Here is a 19,791-nt window from a genome sequence, read left to right on the forward strand (position 1 = left end):
ACATTTTTCAATGCTCCCAGAACTTTCGCTCCCTCCCCTACCCTATGACTCACTTCCGCTTCCATCCGCTGCCAAAGCCACTCCCAGATATCTAAAACACTTCACTTCCTCCAGTTTTTCTCCATTCAAACTTACCTCCCAATTGACTTGTCCCTCAACCCTACTGTGCCTAATAACCTTGCTCTTATTCACATTTACAGAAATATCAAAGTAGAGAAGAGAGTTGTGAGGAGTTTTTAATACAGAAATAGGTAGAAACTGGGTCTTGGGGGGCATTAAACTTAACTAGATTTTGTCTATCCCACTGAGATATCATGTCCAAGTCTGAGTTTACTGAAGAATTTTTCAAGACGAGATGCAGATCAAGTGAAAGAAGGAGCAGAACAGAGGGATGTGGATGAGTCATCAGCATACAAGTGCACTTGGTATTTTGTGGAAGAGAGGAAATTGTTGATAAAAAGGAAAAAAGTGTAAGGGACAGGACAGATCCTAGAGGGACACAGCTGTTAATGGAGAAATAAGGGAAAGCTGATCCATCAACACAACAAACAGACAAACAGATCAGCCAGAGAAGCGTGATATGAAGGAGCAAAGTGAGGGAGGGAAGCTAAAAGAGGGGAACTTAAAGATGAGATCCCGACATCTCACCATCAAAAGCTTTGGATTTGTCAAGGGCAACTACATGAGCCTCTCCAAAATCTTTTTTTGACATTAGTAAGACAGGAAAGAATATCACCAATGGGTCTTGCCTTATGGAAGCCATAATGGTGATCAGAGAGAAGACAGATTTAAGGTGTCTAAGGATATGGGAAAAGAAGAGGGATTCAAAGACTTTGGAAAAGGTAGATGTCAAAACAATAGGATGATAGAGAGGTCAGAACAGTCACCATTCTTAGGATGGGATGGATCAATGCATGCTTCCAAGAAGAAAACATTTTGGTTTTTAAACAGAAACTGAACAGATGAGCAAGCATAGGCGCAAGTTCAGAGACACACTCCTTCAGTACATGGGGATGGATTCCAACAGGACCATAAACATTGCTTGTGTCTAGAAAGAGAAGTGCTTTTTGGACAGTCCGAAAAGAGATTATGGGGAGGGGTATAGGATTAGTGAGAGCATCAGGGGTGAAGGAATGTTTGTCATACAAAGTGGAGTTAGAAGAGAAACTAAAACCAGAGTTGCTTTGTCAATGTAAAAGACGGATACAGTTCCATTAGATTTGAAAAACGAAGGAAAGGGAGGGTAACGGTTGTTAGAGATGTCCTCAGCTATAGACCCAAAAGACCTATCAGTGGATGAAGAGGAGAGTTTCTCACACTTCCTTTAAACAAAAGAACACTTTGCCTCACAAAAAACGCACTTGTAATGATTACAGCCAGTGGTAATAGCTGAATAGGATTTGGGAAGGAAAGTTTTCCCAAGCCTGATAAGCCTGACTCATTGTCTAAATGTCCTCAGAACAGGATCAGTTGAACCATGAATTGGAAAAATAGGTCATCTTGGAGGAAGAGGGGATAAATGCTTCCACTCGTGCAAGAAAAACCTCTGCTATGCAACTGGCAGGGACAGAAGCATCACCATAAAAGAGTAATTTACCCAAGGAAAGAATGAAAAGAATTTACCTAAATTATTCCAGTCAGCTTTGATGAGTTAAATTTTGTTTTTTCATACATATTAGCCATTTCCTGTGTTACGAGGTAGCGTTAAGAACAGAGGACTGAGCCTAAGAGGGAATATCCTCACCTGGCCGCCTTCTCTGTTGCTTCTTTTGGAAAATTAAACGAGAGGGGAGGATTTTCAGCCCCCACTCTCTCCCCTTTTAGTCACCTTCTACAACACGCAGGGAATACATGGGAAGTATTCTTTCTCACCTACCCCCAGGGATAAAAAACTGTAGCAATATTGTAACATTACTGTAACAATAATAAAATTTTTCACACAGAATTCATTTATTCTTATAATGGTGTACAAACTTCTTAAATAAATCCTTTTATAATCAAGTAAAATATGTAGTACTTAAAAATGTAAAAAAAAAAAATTAATAAACACAAGCAAGAGATACTTAAAAATACAGCAAACAAGAAAAAATCAACTGCTCTCTTTCATTGCCAAAGGGAGGTATTTGCCAGACAAGCAAGACCTGTTTTTTGCAAAGGTTTTTTCATGAAGGAATGTTCAGTTTTCTGCATGCTACAGTGAATACCAAATACAAAACCTGCCTCACAAAAGGCTTAGGTCAGTATTTCATGAGCTGTGGGTGAAAACCCAAAGATTTATCCTGACACAACACCCAACCTTGTTTGTAAAATAGTCATACATCTCCACATAGTAAGCCTAGTTATGGGCATGAGCTTGTACCTCAAACTGTGTATCATTGTACCAAGGATCTACATATAAAATAAGCAAGCAAATGACTAATTTACTTTTAAGGGTTATTAATATATTGTACACTATCACCAAACACTTCTCGAACCTCTGGCCATGATGGACATGAAACTGAGTCAATTGTGGCTAGTCAACTTGGAATGGTTGGTATGTCTGATTGTGATGAAGCACTTTAAAGCCATGACCCTGGTATATGGCACATTTCATTATATTAATCACTTATGCTTGAAAAACTTGTTAAAATATAGCCCTGAAACCTGAATGTGTATTAGTGGGGTATATTATCAGTAATGACACGTGTATTTTACAATATATTTGGAACAGGGTGCATATGCACATTGTTAAGTAAAATACCTACCATCCTCACGTAATGTATACTTATCCAAATTGTAACCATATAATGGTGTGATATGTGTTATGTGGGATACGTATTAATGTGAGGTAAGTATTATTAACCTTTTATTGGATATATAGTGTATAGATTTAAACTACCACCTGCAATTTATCATTTCCTCATCTGAATACAAAGGACTGATATTTGCCACAGCATTTAAAGTGACTGATACATGTCCAGAGGCAGAATGGATCACAAAATAATGTTACACACACCACAATCTCATAAATGTAGCCAATTCCCTAGTGCGCTGATGACCCTAATGTTCTTGTGTTCAATTACTTTCCTCCAGGTAACGCCAGATGATTTCATCCAGCAGACAAAAAGACATCGTACTGATGAGGAATTATTTCCACTAACATATAACCTATTAATTATGCTACAGTTACATAACCAATTTATTACTCTGACACCGCAATATATGGATTATGTATTATCGAGATCACGAAACAAGACTTATCAGTGCCTATGTAATAATGAGCCACTGGCACCTCACCCATTCACCCAGAGCATGGTTACATTGGGGTACCACCCGCTCCACACAGGGAGAGGTGTTTCCAAATTCTTTGTTCATATATCTGAAAATGCATGGGGCTTACAGAGTTTGAAAGGGTTTTGGTAAGAGTGTACAAACAAATATCAAATTAATACAATGATGATTAATCTGCACAAAATAGACCAACAGGTGACAAAGGTTTTCATATTCTAAGTCAGCTTTTAATGAAAATAAAATACTGTGTAAAACTTTTAAAGGAAAAGGTATATCGATAAAGAGCGTCATCAGATAATTTTGATACCATCCCTCAAGATACCAAAAATCTTTACCAAACCATATCAACAGAAATAATTCTTTTTGTGCTATGTGGTTTAACTGTCCAATTAATTAAAACATTTGTTTTCAGACTATCCCAAGCTTTTTGATAGCTATGAGACTGACATTTCATTTGACCATATGACAGATATGATAATGCCTTGCCTCCATGAGTGATTTTACCAGTCTCCACATAAAGCATCAACATCCTTTGTAAGATAGCCTGGCGGCATATACTAACCCAACTCTGCCTTGTACCTTGATTTATTTTGGTGGTGCCCAATTTATATCCTTTGGCAGAAACTTCATGCTTATCTTTATGAATGTCACTACTACTCCAGATGAGACTAGTGGGGGAAGGCATAACCTTGCTGATTTCTGATGTGTGACTGGATATAAAGCCTCGAGAAAATGGAAAATCAATATCTGAGTGAAATATTAAGGGTTTTACTAACTGAAATCCAACAGGAAGCTGAAGGTCTTTCACCTTGTCCTCAAATCTACCAAACAGGGCTCTTTCCATTGCCTCCTGACTATAAGGGCAATGCCCAATTGTTATGGTCTTTATATACACAGGTGTCTCGAGGAACAACATTAAGAGTGCTCCCTGAACTCCTAAAACAGTCCATTTGAAAATTTTGTCACTACAAGACAGGGAAAGGGTACGGTCACCACGCCCCGGCTTTATACGCAAGGCGCCAGTTACATGATAGTTATGACCCGGCATTTTTGGATCTGCCTTTTCACCAATTACACATTTTGCTCCTGTTCGGTAAATATCTGGCCTTATACTCACCTTTTTAATCAAATCATGATCAGTACAATCTTCTTCATGAGTACCCTTAACATTATGACTGAAAACATTAGAAGAGTTATTCTCAGGTGTTCCTTCTGATTCTTTTATACTGTTGGATGTGTTTATATCATCATCAAGATTCAAGGCTCTCCTGGTTATACACACATCAAGGTTCACTTTTTCCATTTTAATTTTCTTTAATGGCTGTTCAACATTAGCATCACTGCAATGCTCATTGTAATAAGTTGGGGCATTCCCCTCTCGGTGATGCTTTTTAATGCCCTGGAAAGATTCTTCTCCAAAAGAAGCCTCTACAATTTCTCCATAGCACTCTAGCCACTTCTGCTTGGGAAATATAGATGCATCACCACAAGGAGTGTGACTAGCATAGAAATGAAAACTAATTTCTGACTTCAACAAAAATTTATCATCTTTCTGTATAAATATACTAACCTCACCTTGTAAAGCTTTCTCTATCTGATTTAGGAGATACAACATAAAAGCCCTTCTTGCAATAACTTCTGCATGACTATCATGAAGGGCAACTCCATTAGATGGCAAATAATTTGCCCCAAGACACTTTGATCCAGTTCCTAAAGCCACAACTTCTAATATATTGGTATCATGTTCCATTTTCAAGAAACAAGCCAAAGGAGTCCATTCTGTGTCTTTCTTTGGTTTGCCTGTCTTTCCAAGGCTTTCATATTTTGAAATGGAAGTTTTAGCAACTTCATCAGCAAAATTTCCTCCAAATCTATCCATCATGACATATGTTTGTAAAACTAAAATATTCTGTATAGTCTCTAAAAATAATCAAAAATAGAACAGCATAAAAGTACAAAAATATTTCAAAAACTTTTGCCTAGTGTAACATTGGGTCAGAGTAGTCATCATTCATTTCTGAATCATCGTCTTCCTCTTCATCATCATCATTGTCATCATCATCATAGTCATCATCATTATCATCCTCTTCATCTTCACTGTATTGCTCTGCAGCACTTTTTCCAATGGGTAGAATATTGTTCCCCTTTTGCTGGATGTCATGGATTTGTGTTTGGTATACTTTTTCTTGTTCCTGAAAATGAATCATTCAAACAATAAATTCTCTGGACCATTGGTAAGAAAATATCTGTATTGTAATCAAGTATGCCACAAATACTGTATCAGATCCAACTGGCTTTCATTTCACAGAACATCTCCGGGCCTAGACAGGACAAGCTAAAGGAATTAGTGCACATAATCAATTTCTATAAAATAAAAAGTTACATGGTAAGTTTTCCATTCAATCAGGTAAAATGACTCTAAGGGGCGATTTGCTTTTATTGGGCTGAACTATGGGATGAGATGATGATGAGGTAAACCATGGAAAAGCCTATAGGGCCTCGCTATTTCAGTGCATTATACATGAGCAAGAGTTTGGATGTGTCCAAATGAAGGTATTTCTCTGTTCCTGGAGCTACCTCACTGATAGGATGTGCTGAATATATTAAAAAAGTATAATAAAATATTTACAGCTGAAATCACAGTAAAGAAACCTTTCCTTATATCATAATCCAAATAATGATTATTAAAAGATTCTAAGGTAGATGTGCAGTGTCAGTATCAATCAGTCAGTTATAAAGCTTTGACATAAATGTGTCAATCTTTAAAGTTTAATTATTCTTCTTTATTTCTTTTCTTTCATACTTGTCTGCCTTTTCCCATGTCAGAGCTAAGAACAGACAAAGAAAGGCTGCATTTGCTCAGATCCAGTTTAGCTGTCATGTGCAACGCACTGAAACCATTAATGACCAGGCACCACAGACCTTGTCGTGGTTTCTCCCAGCCGCTTCACATGCCCTGGTTCATTCTATGATGAGATTATTAATTTCATACTTTTTCGCTATTTTGACTTAAGGAAGTTTTATAAAATATTTTGTATTACCAATTTGAGAAAAAGATTTGCTTTAAAATTCCAATATTGTTCATAATTTTCATGCCAAATAAGATTCTGAAGTTAAACGTCTTTAGATCATTCATGGGGTAAACCAGTGAAAGGTCTATGGGGCCTGGATGTGGATAGGAAGCTGTAGTTTCGATGCATTACACATGACAGCTATAGACTGAGTGTGAATGAATGTGGCCTTTTGTGTCTGTTTTCCTGGCACTACCTTGCTGAAGCAGGGGGTAGTGATGCTATTTTCCTGTGGGGCAGGTTAGCAAAAGGAATGGATGAAGGCAAGCAAGTATGAATATGTATATGTGAATGTATGTATATGTCTGTGTATGTGTATGTTGATGTGTATGTGGCCATTTATGTATATGTATGTGTGTATGAGTGGATGGGTCATTCTTCTTCTGATTCCTGGCGCTGCCTCGCTGATGCAGGAAACAGCAGTTATGTATAATAAATAAAATATACATAAATAAATTTCAATAAAAACCCGTCACTATATTACAATTTTGAAGCAAAATGTTTTTTGGCAAGTGAAACACCCAGCATAATTGTCATTTTTTTTTTTTTGTCTGCTTTAAATTCTCAGCAGTGGTCATATTTTTCATTTCAACAAGAATCTGGATTCAAAATCATTTTGGGACCATGCAGTCTTGTAATTAAGTTATGAAATAATTGTGTTTGAAATATTACACAATCATTTACTTCATAAATACTATATTTGCTATCGCTTACCTTAAGGAATCATTACAGACTGTATATTTTGTTGTATTTGCTAACTCTTGACCTAAGGAATCATTATAGACTTTACATTTTTTCAAGTACGGACACTTTTAAGAAAGGTATATTTCACTTTTGAGACAAGTTTTAGCCTGAAAAACACACTTCTATAGGGGATTTGATTTGCTGTGAAATCTCAGTATCAAACATATTTTTCATGCTGAATTTAGGGTTGAAATGTTTTTGTGGGACCATTCAGTTCTGTAATTAATCTTTGAAATAATTGTATGACGAAAAACTCATTAATCATTTCATGATTAATTGCTATCATTTGGCATAAGGAATCATCATAAAATATCTTACATATCATCTCAAGCCTTTCATCATGATTATTCCGAACATCAAAAAAGGTTTTTGGCATGAAAATTCTAATTACCAGCAATCTCATAATCTCTCTTCAGAAAATAATTTTGTTTTTATAATCTCAGTACTGGTCATATTTTCCATGAGAAGGAATGAAAAACCATTGCAAGGTGGAGTGGTTGAGTGGGTGAAATGTAATACTTTGCAGTGGTTTGGGCATGTGGGAAGAATGCAAGACATGAAGTTTACAAGGAGAGTGTATGACAGTACAAGTAAACGAGTTGGTGTGAGGGGAAGACCTTCTATTGCATGCAGAAATAAAGAAGAAGAGTACTGGAGGGAGAGAAATGGAGGAAGAATGCATGGACCAGGGTAAGCAAGGGAGGTACGTATGGACAGGGATGAGTGGAGACTTTTCCACTGGCCACTCCTTGATGGGAGTTCCCGCAGGGAAGAGGTGTCATGGATACAGACAGACAGATAGATGATTAGAAAACTCAGTTTTTACAAGATTACATAAAGTATGCTATTTTGCCAAAATCTAGAATGCCTACTCATGAAGTTCAAAAAGTATGGATAACCAACACAACATCATTAACTGTGCCCATATTTCCTTTACATACACTAAATCCTTACCTTGAGTTCCTGGGCTAAGTCAACTGGTTTGTCTACCTGGAACCAGGCTGGGTCCACAAGACGAGGAGTCAGGGATGGGTACAGAGGAGGCTGAGCCATTATTTGAGGTGATGACAAGATTCCACAAATATCAGTATATCACAAGTCTATTTACTCGCCAAATGTATTCCTTTTCTTATGCTGTTATATGATATTCTGGATTCAGATTTCTTCAAATAAACAGGTCACTTTATCAGCAATGGTGGCAGCTAAATTACATCACAAGGATTCCAGGCATATTTCTGGCATATATTAAGATTAGAAAGGGAATCTACATCCTCAGTGCTTAAGTCAAAGCTTAGCTGGATATCTTCTTTTATATGATCCTCATTGGTGGACTTGGGAAGTACACCTAAGTGAGAGAAAGAGCATACAAAAATTAGAAAAAGACAATATCTCTAAGCACTGATCTATCATCCACCATTCACTCCTTTCCTAATTTTATGGGCTGTATTAGGTATAAAGACCCATAAACCATTCACACATTACTCTATTTATGTTCAGTATGATGAAGTAAAACATAAATCCCATAATTATATGTTTTTCTCAATTTTTCACCTTGCACATTCATCTGACAGCCAAAGAAATGTTCCCTTTACACAACCATGATATGATACACATAATACTTTCACTGCACACATGTATCCTACTCTGAAAAATCTCTAGCCCTTATCATTCCTTTCCTCCACATACCTTCAGCCATATTACTATGTATTCTTGACCAATTCATCCTTTACCATAAGCCCGAAATGAACATACCACAAAAGAAGAATTAATTCAAGCACTTCTCTAGATTTCTTTGCATACGCTACTAATCCAATTCTTCATTTCATCTATCCTTTTAATTTCAACTATACTATGCAAGTTATCCATCTCTACTGCTCTTACTTTTTTGACTTATCCTGACCCTTATAAACTTTATATTTAAATTTATACACTGGAGTTGGACAAGTAATCCTTCATGCAACCATCATGCATGGTACAATTTTTTCCACACCACAGCTTTCAATATACCTCCCTGGCAAGACTCTACTTTCCAACTACCATCATTACTGAACTTTACTGCAAAATACCTAACTCGTACATAGCTTTCAGGTCTTCACCAACCAGAATGATATTACAAACTAACTTACCATCTCTTTCAGTAACTAAAATCTCATTTTCAATTGAATTTACTCTAAACATACTCCTCCTATACACACATCAATATTATGGTTCATGCACTCCTCTGATTCAGTGAACAGCACATTATCATCTGCATACAACAAATGTGATAACTTTCATTTTGCTCCACCGCTATAACCACACCTTACTCTCATTTCACACAGAACCCTAATTAAAAAAATATCAAAAAGCCACCCTAAGAAAAAACTGACCCACTCCCATAATTACCCCAGACCATTAAATCATATTACCAATTACTCTCACACATACACGCTCTTTACTGTGAAATGTTGAAATAGCTTTAAAAAGTCTTCCATATACCTTTTCAAAATTCACAGATGAGGTATACACTGCCTTCTTTTCAAATGAGGCTTTCTCCACTGCTTCAAGTGCAAAGATATGGTGTGTAAACCCCTTCCTAAATGTCTTACCAATTTACTTTCCTGACCCACATTCCCCTTCTATGGGGATCCTGCAGAGCTCAGAAAGGCACCGTTTTAGACCACAGGGCAACAAGTGTTGTAGCGTTCTATGTATGTCAGTGTGGGGTGAAATGCAGGATAATTGAGGAGGAAATGTTCAGTATCTTCAGTATAGAAGTTACCCCTTAAGTATAAAGCTTCTTGTGATTTTTTTTTTTTCATGACCTGGTTAGTAATGGTGTAAAGATAGTGTCTAAAATGCAAAGAATGTGTAACTCGCATATCTATCTCGCTCTTCACTTACAAAGCATTCTAAGACAAAATCAAAATAATACATCACTGAAATGTAAAACAGCTGTAACTCCAACCATTTCAAATGTCTCATGCATCAAAAACATAAATCTAATGCATTTCCACTATAAAGAAAAATTGGCTAAAGAAAACACCTCATTTGGTACTGCTAAAACAGGTCTGGAGGTGATAGAAGCCACTCTCTAAAAGATTTTCATGTTCTACAGAGGTCTCTTGCCTACAACAATAAGTATATTTTCAACCATGGTTTCGAGTATCCATGATCAATACAATGAATATCGTTTTACCAACTGCAACACAGTCTTGAGTACCTGAGCGAGTACTGTGGCAGCTGTGGGTACTTCTAGCACAGAGAATGTGTGAGGTAACCACATCAGCCAAACATCATCACCTGGACTCTGGCTGTGTTGTTCTATCTTACTGTGACTCTTACAAAGTAAGGACTCTATAGGTGATCTCAATGCATCACAGAACTTTGACACCTTTAACTTGTTTGTTATATGGAAGACTGACTGAATTCTGTGGAAGTATTGCAAGAAACTTGTGTTAAGCTAATATATTAACTGAGGAATTCATAAATGGTCAGGCAGAGTGGTACTAATATTCATTTTTGAGGCCTCGCCATCATCTACAAGCTACAAGCCCTCTCAAACAATTGTCTGTATCCTATAGTTAATAATTTATACTATATCTATGTCATAAATACTTATGTACCTACCTATGAGAACATTTTTTTTTTTTTTTATACTTTGTCGCTGTCTCCCGCGTTTGCGAGGTAGCGCAAGGAAACAGACGAAAGAAATGGCCCAACCCCCCCCATACACATGTACATACACACGTCCACACACGCAAATATACATACCTACACAGCTTTCCTTGGTTTACCCCGGACGCTTCACATGCCTTGATTCAATCCACTGACAGCACGTCAACCCCTGTATACCACATCGCTCCAATTCACTCTATTCCTTGCCCTCCTTTCACCCTCCTGCATGTTCAGGCCCCGATCACACAAAATCCTTTTCACTCCATCTTTCCACCTCCAATTTGGTCTCCCTCTTCTCCTCGTTCCCTCCACCTCCGACACATATATCCTCTTGGTCAATCTTTCCTCACTCATTCTCTCCATGTGCCCAAACCATTTCAAAACACCCTCTTCTGCTCTCTCAACCACGCTCTTTTTATTTCCACACATCTCTCTTACCCTTACGTTACTTACTCGATCAAACCACCTCACACCACACATTGTCCTCAAACATCTCATTTCCAGCACATCCATCCTCCTGCGCACAACTCTATCCATAGCCCACGCCTCGCAACCATACAACATTGTTGGAACTACTATTCCTTCAAACATACCCATTTTTGCTTTCCGGGATAATGTTCTCGACTTCCACACATTTTTCAAGGCTCCCAAAATTTTCGCCCCCTCCCCCACCCTATGATCCACTTCCGCTTCCATGGTTCCATCCGCTGACAGATCCACTCCCAGATATCTAAAACACTTCACTTCCTCTAGTTTTTCTCCATTCAAACTCACCTCCCAATTGACTTGACCCTCAACCCTACTGTACCTAATAACCTTGCTCTTATTCACATTTACTCTTAACTTTCTTCTTCCACACACTTTACCAAACTCCGTCACCAGCTTCTGCAGTTTCTCACATGAATCCGCCACCAGCGCTGTATCATCAGCGAACAACAACTGACTCACTTCCCAAGCTCTCTCATCCCCAACAGACTTCATACTTGCCCCTCTTTCCAAAACTCTTGCATTTACCTCCCTAACAACCCCATCCATAAACAAATTAAACAACCATGGAGACATCACACACCCCTGCCGCAAACCTACATTCACTGAGAACCAATCACTTTCCTCTCTTCCTACACGTACACATGCCTTACATCCTCGATAAAAACTTTTCACTGCCATGGTGACAGGATGAGCCCATCAAACTCAACTCGTCTCGTGTGTCCAAGAACAAAGTTTCTCTTTAATTGCATCTCCATGTCTCAGCACTTGTCGTGCTTAATGAGTTATGCTATTTTTTTCAGCAGCTACTCCTGTGCCATATAACTCTATTCAAGGTTCATTCAGCATTGTCTTTAACCAAAAGTACAATCTTGTTTTGAATGTTTCTCTACTCAATCCATGTATATTCCATATATTATCAAGTAATACAAATAGTAAGTGTTCCAACCCCCTTGAGAGGCAACCACGTACCCTTCCCTTATGCATTTTTGGTATGTTTCCAGAGGAATTATTCTTCACTTATGATTCCGTATTGTCCTTGCCTGGCTGCTTTCAGGTTCACAATTTTTCTTCACTTCCTATTTCTTCTTCTATGTGAGTGAGATGGCATGGGCAAATGAGGCCCTAATCAAGGCCATTTCATTAATGCTATATCTAACTATATCATTTACTTATTTTCATTATAATTAATTGCTGTTTCCCATGTCAGCAAGGTAGCACCAGGAAACAGATGAAGAACGGCCCATACACTCACATACGCATATATATACATAAACGCCCATATACATATATGCACATAACAGATATACATACAGACATATACATATATACACATGTACACACCTTGGCATTGCATTATGTGCAGGAAGCCAATGGATGAAATTAAAGATTAACTATTCACCAGTTTTATCTATATACAGTTTTAATAGGAGATTGGCTTCTCTTTCCTCTTTACACATTCTTGAAGGTGTGAACGCACCAATTTTGCCAAGTTCTTGAGAAGCTATGGGTCTAAATTATGCCACTCTTCACAAATGGCTGCCTCAAACTTGGGGACACAGATAGTATCCTTCCCTGAAAATTAGTGCTTAATGATGCTCCACAAGTCCTCTATCAGATTTATATCTGGGCTGTTTCCTGGCCAATCACTGATGAAGTTGATTCCACTGTGAGAAAGTCACTGCTTCACAGATTTTGCCATATGGCAAGGTCCATCCTGCATGAACATGTCCCCATGACACTTCTGATTACTGTCTATTAAAAGTCCATCAGTAGCTTGAGGAAGTTGTGCTGATTCATGGTTTGATGTCTAGTTAGTACAAGTCACCAACTCTATAAGAAAAACAACCCTAAACCATGAAAGAATCGGGATGTTTAACACTACTGAAAGTATACTTGGGATCAAGAGGGTCACTCCTGGCTTACCAATAAACATGCCAACTTGGTTCCCAGTCACAGAAAATGTGGCTTCGTCACTCCATAGCATGTGCTTCCACTTGGTCTTATTCCACAGAAGGTATGTCTTGGCATATGTGATCCTAGGTTGCCTATGCATAAAGGTGAGAAGGGGCTTCTTTCAGGCTCAATGGCAGCTGAAGTGCAGGTCCTCAATGATGCGTTGATGAATGGTACTTACTGACACTTCATCAACCAGTCTTGGGTTTTTTCTTTTAATTCCCATGCTGACAAACGTGTATTAACTTCTAGCTGATGTCTCGGATTGGTTAGTGTGTTCTAAAGTCTTCCGAGCCTTTCCAGGTCTTCTCTTGTTCACTGTTGTTGCCTCATCTCCACTGTTGTGAAATCTTAATGTCCATACCTGCACTGATCGAACACTAGCACCAACAATTCTTGATATTTCCCTTACTGGCTTCTGTGCCTTGTACAGACAAATAATTGAAACTATTTGCTCTTTTGTCAAGTCCTTTCGCTTCCCTGTTGTGGCTAGAGAGCATGAAAACCTTCAGCAGAAGGGTACTGGAAGGGAACAAACTTTGGTAGAGCATCAACATTTGTCAACTTCCTGCTAATGATAAAATACAACTTGCGGTTGTTTCCCTGGGCAATTTTGTAGCTCTGCTCCTCTCGTTGTTGCCTTATGCTAGATAACCAGGGAACTTCAGTGCTCTGGCTGTGAAGGATAGTGAGCCGGAATCGGTCATGGTATTATGCAATGGATCTCTCGAGCACGTTGCAATATCACGGTGTGTACATATTCATACTTGCTTGCCTTCATCCATTCCTGGTGCCAACCTGCCCCTCAGGAAACAGCATCGCTACCCCCCATTCAGCGAGGTAGCGCCAGAAAAACAGACAAAAAAAGGCCATATTCATTCACAATCAGTCTCTAGCTGTCATGTGTAATGCATCGAAACCACAGCTCTCTATCTACATTCAGGCCTCATATACCTTTTTCATGGTTTACTCTGGGCATTTCACATGCCCTAGTTCAGTCCACTGACAGCAAGTCGACCTTAGTATACCACATCATTCCAATTTGCTCTATTCCTTGTACACCTCTCACACTCCTGTGTGTTCAGGCCCTGATTGCTCAGAATCTTTTTCATTCCATCCTTCCACCTCCAACTTGGTCTCCTACTTCTCCTTGTTCCCTCCACCTCTGACACATTTTATTTATCATTTTTATTTTGCTTTGTCGCTGTCTCCCGCGTTTGCGAGGTAGCGCAAGGAAACAGATGAAAGAAATGGCCCAACCCACCCCCATACACATGTGTATACATACACGTCCACACACGCAAATATACATACCCATACATCTTAATGTACACATATATATACACACACAGACATATACATACATACACAAGTACATAATTCATACTGTCTGCCTTTATTTATTCCCATATATATCCTGACACATATATCCTCTTTATCAACCTTTCCTCACTCATTCTCTCTATATGTTGAAACCATTTCAGCACACACTCTCCTGCTCTCTCAACCACACTCTTTTTATTACCCTTCCATTACTTACTCAATCAAACCACCTTACACCACATATCCTCTAACATTTCATTTCCAACACATTCACCCTCCTCCTTACAACTCTATCTATAGCCCATGCCTCACATCCATACAATATTGTTGGAACAACTATGCCTTCAAACATACCCATTTTTGCTCTCCTAGATAACGTTCTCTCCATACATTCATCATCACTCCCAGAACCTTTGCCTTCCTTCCCCACCCTGTGACTCGCTTCCACTTCCATGGTTCCATTCGCTGCTATGTCCACTCCTAGATATCTAAAAAACTTCACTTCCTCCAATTATTCTCCATCCAAACTTACATCCCAACTAACTTGTCCCTCAACCCTGCTGAACCTAATAACCATGCTCTTATTTACATTTACTTTCAACTTTCTCCTTTCACACACTTTTCCAAACTCAGTCACCAACTCCTGCTGTTTCTCACTCGAATTTATATTTCTTTCTTCATACATATTCACTATCTCCCACATTAGCAAGGCAACATTAAGAAAAGAGTACTGCGCCTTAAAGGGAAAATCCTCACTTGGCCCCCTTCTTTGTTCCTTCTTTTGGAAAAGTAAAAACTGGAGGGAAAGATTTCCAGCCCCTTGATTCCTCCCCATTTATGACACAGGGAATATGGAAGAAGAATTCTTTCTCCCCTACCTCTGGGATATCATTTTTCATTGTCACACTTAATCACTGTTTCCTGTGTCAATGAGGTAGCACCATGAAACATATGAAGAAGGACCCATCCACTCATTATTTTTTATCTATTTATCATACTTTGTCGCTCTCCCGCATTAGCGAGGTAGCGCAAGGAAAGAAACAAAAAATGGCCCAACCCACACATATACACATGTATATATATAAACATCCACACACGCACATATACATACCCATACATTTCAATGTATACATACATATACATACACAGACATATACATATATACACATGTACTTAATTCATACTTGCTGCCTTTATTCATTCCCGTCGCCATCCTGCCACACATGAAATGACAACCTCCTCCTCCTGCATGTGCGCAACATATCGCTAGGAAAAGACAACAAAGGCCACATTCGTTCACACTCAGTCTCTAGCTGTCATGTATAATGCACCGAAACCACAGCTCCCTTTCCACATCCAGGCCCCATAAAACTTCCCATGGTTTACCCCAGACTCTTCACATGCCCTGGTTCAATCCATCGACAGCACGTCGACCCCACTATACCACAATGTTCTAATTCACTCTATTCCTTGCACGCCTTTCACCCTCCTGCATGTTCAGGCCCCAATTGCTCATAATCTTTTTCACTCCATCCTTCCATCTCCAATTTGGTCTCCCACTTCTCGTTCCCTCCACCTCTGACACATATATCCCCTTTGTCAATCTTTCCTTACTCATTCTCTCCATGTGACTAACCATTTCAAAACACCCTCTTCTGCTCTCTCTACCACACTCTTTTTCATTACCACACATCTCTCTTACCCTTTCATTACTTACTCAAACAAACCACCTCACACCACATACTGTCCTCAAACATCTCATTTCCAACACATCCACCCTCCTCTGCACAACTATCTATAGCCCACGCCTCTCAACCATATAACATTGTTGGGACCACTATTCCTTCAAACATACCCATTTTTGCTTTCCAAGATAATGTTCTCATCTTCCACACATTTTTCAATGCTCCCAGAACTTTCACCCCCTCCCCCACCCTGTGACTCACTTCCACTTCCATAGTTCCATTCGCTGCCAAATCCACACATGGATATCTAAAACACTTCACTTCCTCCAGTTTTTCTCCATTCAAACTTACCTCTCAAATGACTTGTCCCTCAACCCTACAGTACCTAATAACCTTGCTCTTACACACATTTATTCTACGCTTTCTTCTTTCACACACTTTACCAAACTCAGTCACCAGCTTCTGCAGTTTCTCACCGGAATAAGCTACCAGTGCTGTATCATCAGCGAACAACAACTGACTCACTTCCCAAGCCCTCTCATCCACAACAGACTGCATACTTGCCCCTCTCTCCAAAACTCTTGCATTCACCCCCCTAACAACCCCATCCATAAACAAATTAAACAACCATGGAGACATCATGCATCCCTGCCACAAACTGACATTCAATGAGAACCAATCACTTTCTTTTCTTTCTACTTATACACATGCCTTACATCCTCGAAAAAAACTTTTCACTGTTTCTAGCAACTTACCTCCCACACCATATATTCTTAATACCTTCCACAGAGAATCTCCATCAACTCTATCATATACCTTCTCCAGATCCATAAATGCGACATACAAATCCATTTGCTATTCTAAGTATTTCTCACATACATTCTCCAAAGCAAACACCTGATCCACACATCTTCTACCACTTCTGAAACCACACTGCTCTTCCCCAATCTGATGCTCTGTACATGCCTTCACCCTCTCAATCAATACTCCCATACAATTTCCCAGGACTACTCAACAAACTTATACCTTTGTAATTTGAACACTCACCTTAATCCCCTTTGCCTTTGTACAATGGCACTATGTATGCATTCCGCCAATCCTCAGGCACCACACAATGAGTCATACATACATTAAATATCCTTACCAACCAGTTAACAACACAAGTCACCCCCTTTTTTAATAAATTCCACGGCAAACCATCCAAACCCGCTGACTTGCCAGCTCATATACACACATATATACATAAACACACACACACACATCCCTGGGGATCGGAGAAACAATACTTCCCATGTATTCCTCAAGTGTTGTAGAAGGCAACTAAAGGGGATGGGAGCGGGGGGGGCTAGAAACCCTCCCCTCCTTGTATTTAACTTTCTAAAGGGGGAACAGAAGAAAGAGTCACGCAGGGAGTGCTCATGTGTCTAAATGAGGGTGGATGAAACCAAGATGAGATAAAAGGAGAGATAGGTAGTATGTTTGAGAAAAAGAACCTGGATGTTTCGGCTCTGAGTGAAACGAAGCTCAAGGGTAAAGGGAAAGAGTGGTTTGGGAATGTCTTGGGAGTAAAGTCAGGTGTTGGTGAGAGGACAAGAGCAAGGGCAGGAGTAGTACTACTCCTGAAACAGGAGTGGTGGGAGTATGTGATAGAGTGTAAGAAAGTAAACTAGATTGATATGGGTAAAACTCAAAGTGGATGGAGAGGGATGAGTGATTTTTGGTGCCTATGCACCTGGGGATGAGAAGAAAGATCATGAGAGGAAGTGCTTTGGAAGCAGATGAGTGAGTGTGTTAGTAGTTTTGATGCATGAGACTGGGTTATAGTGATGGGTGATTTGAATTCAAAGGTGGTGAGTAGTGACAGTTGAGGGAATTGGTGTACATGGGGTGTTCAGTGTTGTAAATGGAAATGGTGAAGAGCTTCTAGATTTGTGTGCTGAAAAAGGACTGGTGACTGAGAATACCTGGTTTAAAAAGACAGATATACATAAGTATATGTATGTAAGTAGGAGAGATGGCCAGAGAGCATTACTGGATTACGTGTTAATTGGTAGGCACGTCAGAGACTTTTGGATGTTAATGTGCTAAGAGGTACAACTGGAGGGATGTCTGATCATTATCTTGTGGAGGCAAAGGTGAATATTTGTAGAGGTTTTCAGAAAAGAAGAGAGAATGTTGGGGTGAAGAGAGTGGTGAGAGTAAGTGAGCTTGGGAAGGAGACTTGTGTGAGAAGTATCAGGAGAGACTGAGTACAGAAAGGAAAAAGGTGAGAACAAAGGACGTAAGGGGAGTGGGGGAGAAATGGGATGTATTTAGGGAAGCAGTGACGGCTTGCGCAAAAGATGCATGTGGCATGAGAAGCATGGGAGGTGGGCAGATTAGAAAGGGTAGTGAGTGGTGGGATGAAGAAGTAAGATTATTAGTGAAAGAGAAGAGAGAGGCATTTGGACGATTTTTGCAGGGAAATAATGCAAATGACTGGGAGATGTATAAAAGAAAGAAGCAGGAGGTCAAGAGTAAGGTGCAAGAGGTGAAAAAGAGGGCAAATGAGAGTTGGGGTGAGACAGCATCATTAAATTTTAGGGAGAATAAAAAGATGTTTTGGAAGGAGGTAAATAAAGTGCATAAGACAAGGGAACAAATGGGAACATCAATAAAGGGGGCGAGATGATAATAAGTAGTGGTGATGTGAGAAGGAGATGGAGTGAGTATTTTGAAGGTTTGTTGAATGTGTTTGATGATAGAGTGGCAGATATAGGGTGTTTTGGTTGAGGTGGTGTGTGAAGTGAGAAGAGGTAATAAAAGCTTTGCAGAAGATGAAAGCCGGCAAGGCAGCAGGTTTGGATGGTATTGCAGTGGAATTTATTAAAAAAGGGGGTGATTGTGTTGTTGACTGGTTGGTAAGGTTATTTAATGTATGTATGACTCATGGTGAGGTGCCTGAGGATTGGTGGAATGCTTGCATAGTGCCCCTGTACAAAGACAAAGGGGATAAGAGTGAGTGCTCAAATTACAAAGGTATAAGTTTGTTGAGTATTCCTGTAAAATCATATGGGAGGGTATTGATTGAGAGGGTGAAGGCATGTACAGAGCATCAGATTGGGGAAGAGCAGTGGGGTTTCAGATGTGGTACAGGATGTGTGGATCAGGTGTTTGCTTTGAAGAATATATGTGAGAAATACTTAGAAAAGCAAATGGATTTGTATGTAGCATTTATGGATCTGGAGAAGGCATATGATAAGAGTTGATAGAAATGCTCTACGGAAGGTATTAAGAATATATGGTGTGGGAGGCAAGTTGTTAGAAGCAGTGAAAAGTTTTTATCGAGGATGTAAGGCATGTGTATGAGCAGGAAGACAGGAAAGTGATTGATTCTCAGTGAATGTCAGTTTGCGGGAGGGGTGCATGATGTCTCTATGGTTGTTTAGCTTGTTTATGGATAAGGTTTTAGGGAGGTGAATGCAAGACTTTTGGAGAGAGGGGCAAGTATGCAGTCTGTTGTGGATGAGAGAGATTGGGAAGTGAGTCAGTTGTTGTTCGCTGATGATACAGCGCTGGTGGCTGGTTCGGGTGAGAAACTGCAGAAACTGGTGTCTGAG

General features: G+C 39.4%; 3 protein-coding genes across 5 annotated transcripts in view; all 3 read right to left on the minus strand.

The window, feature by feature from the left end:
* Window positions 1-1,931: 1,931 nt before the first annotated feature.
* On the minus strand, window positions 1,932-5,152 carry Adat1 (Adenosine deaminase, tRNA-specific 1). The gene has a single exon (XM_071691473.1). The coding sequence runs from the start codon at window positions 5,150-5,152 to the stop codon at window positions 3,602-3,604; it is 1,551 nt and encodes a 516-aa protein (XP_071547574.1). The 3' UTR covers window positions 1,932-3,601.
* LOC139764630 (anaphase-promoting complex subunit 15-like) lies at window positions 5,104-8,172 on the minus strand. The gene is made up of 2 exons (XM_071691479.1): window positions 8,040-8,172; window positions 5,104-5,462 (listed from the first exon to the last, which is right to left on the minus strand). Exons 1-2 carry the CDS (start codon window positions 8,136-8,138, stop codon window positions 5,250-5,252), a joined length of 312 nt encoding a protein of 103 aa, XP_071547580.1. The 5' UTR covers window positions 8,139-8,172; the 3' UTR covers window positions 5,104-5,249.
* The window catches only part of LOC139764628 (cyanocobalamin reductase / alkylcobalamin dealkylase-like), a 327,989-nt gene continuing 316,236 nt past the window's right edge, over window positions 8,039-19,791 (minus strand). For all 3 annotated transcript variants that reach the window (XM_071691474.1, XM_071691476.1, XM_071691475.1), the window contains one exon: window positions 8,039-8,430. In XM_071691474.1, coding sequence (XP_071547575.1) covers window positions 8,288-8,430 — 143 coding nt within the window. In that variant the 3' untranslated portion in view covers window positions 8,039-8,287. The remainder of the gene's footprint in view (window positions 8,431-19,791) is intronic.

This window comes from Panulirus ornatus, chromosome 50, assembly GCF_036320965.1.
Source record: "Panulirus ornatus isolate Po-2019 chromosome 50, ASM3632096v1, whole genome shotgun sequence".
Taxonomy (NCBI): domain Eukaryota; kingdom Metazoa; phylum Arthropoda; class Malacostraca; order Decapoda; family Palinuridae; genus Panulirus; species Panulirus ornatus.

What these genes read in the sequence shown, in the direction of transcription:
- Adat1 (XM_071691473.1), bottom strand. Translation starts at nt 5,152, where the DNA reads ATGATGGATAGATTTGGAGGAAATTTTGCTGATGAAGTTGCTAAAACT.
- LOC139764630 (XM_071691479.1), bottom strand. Translation starts at nt 8,138, where the DNA reads ATGGCTCAGCCTCCTCTGTACCCATCCCTGACTCCTCGTCTTGTGGAC. An exon ending in ACTTAGCCCAGGAACTCAAG is followed by an intron (nt 5,463 to 8,039) that starts GTAAGGATTTAG and finishes ATTCATTTTCAG; the next exon opens with GAACAAGAAAAAGTATACCA.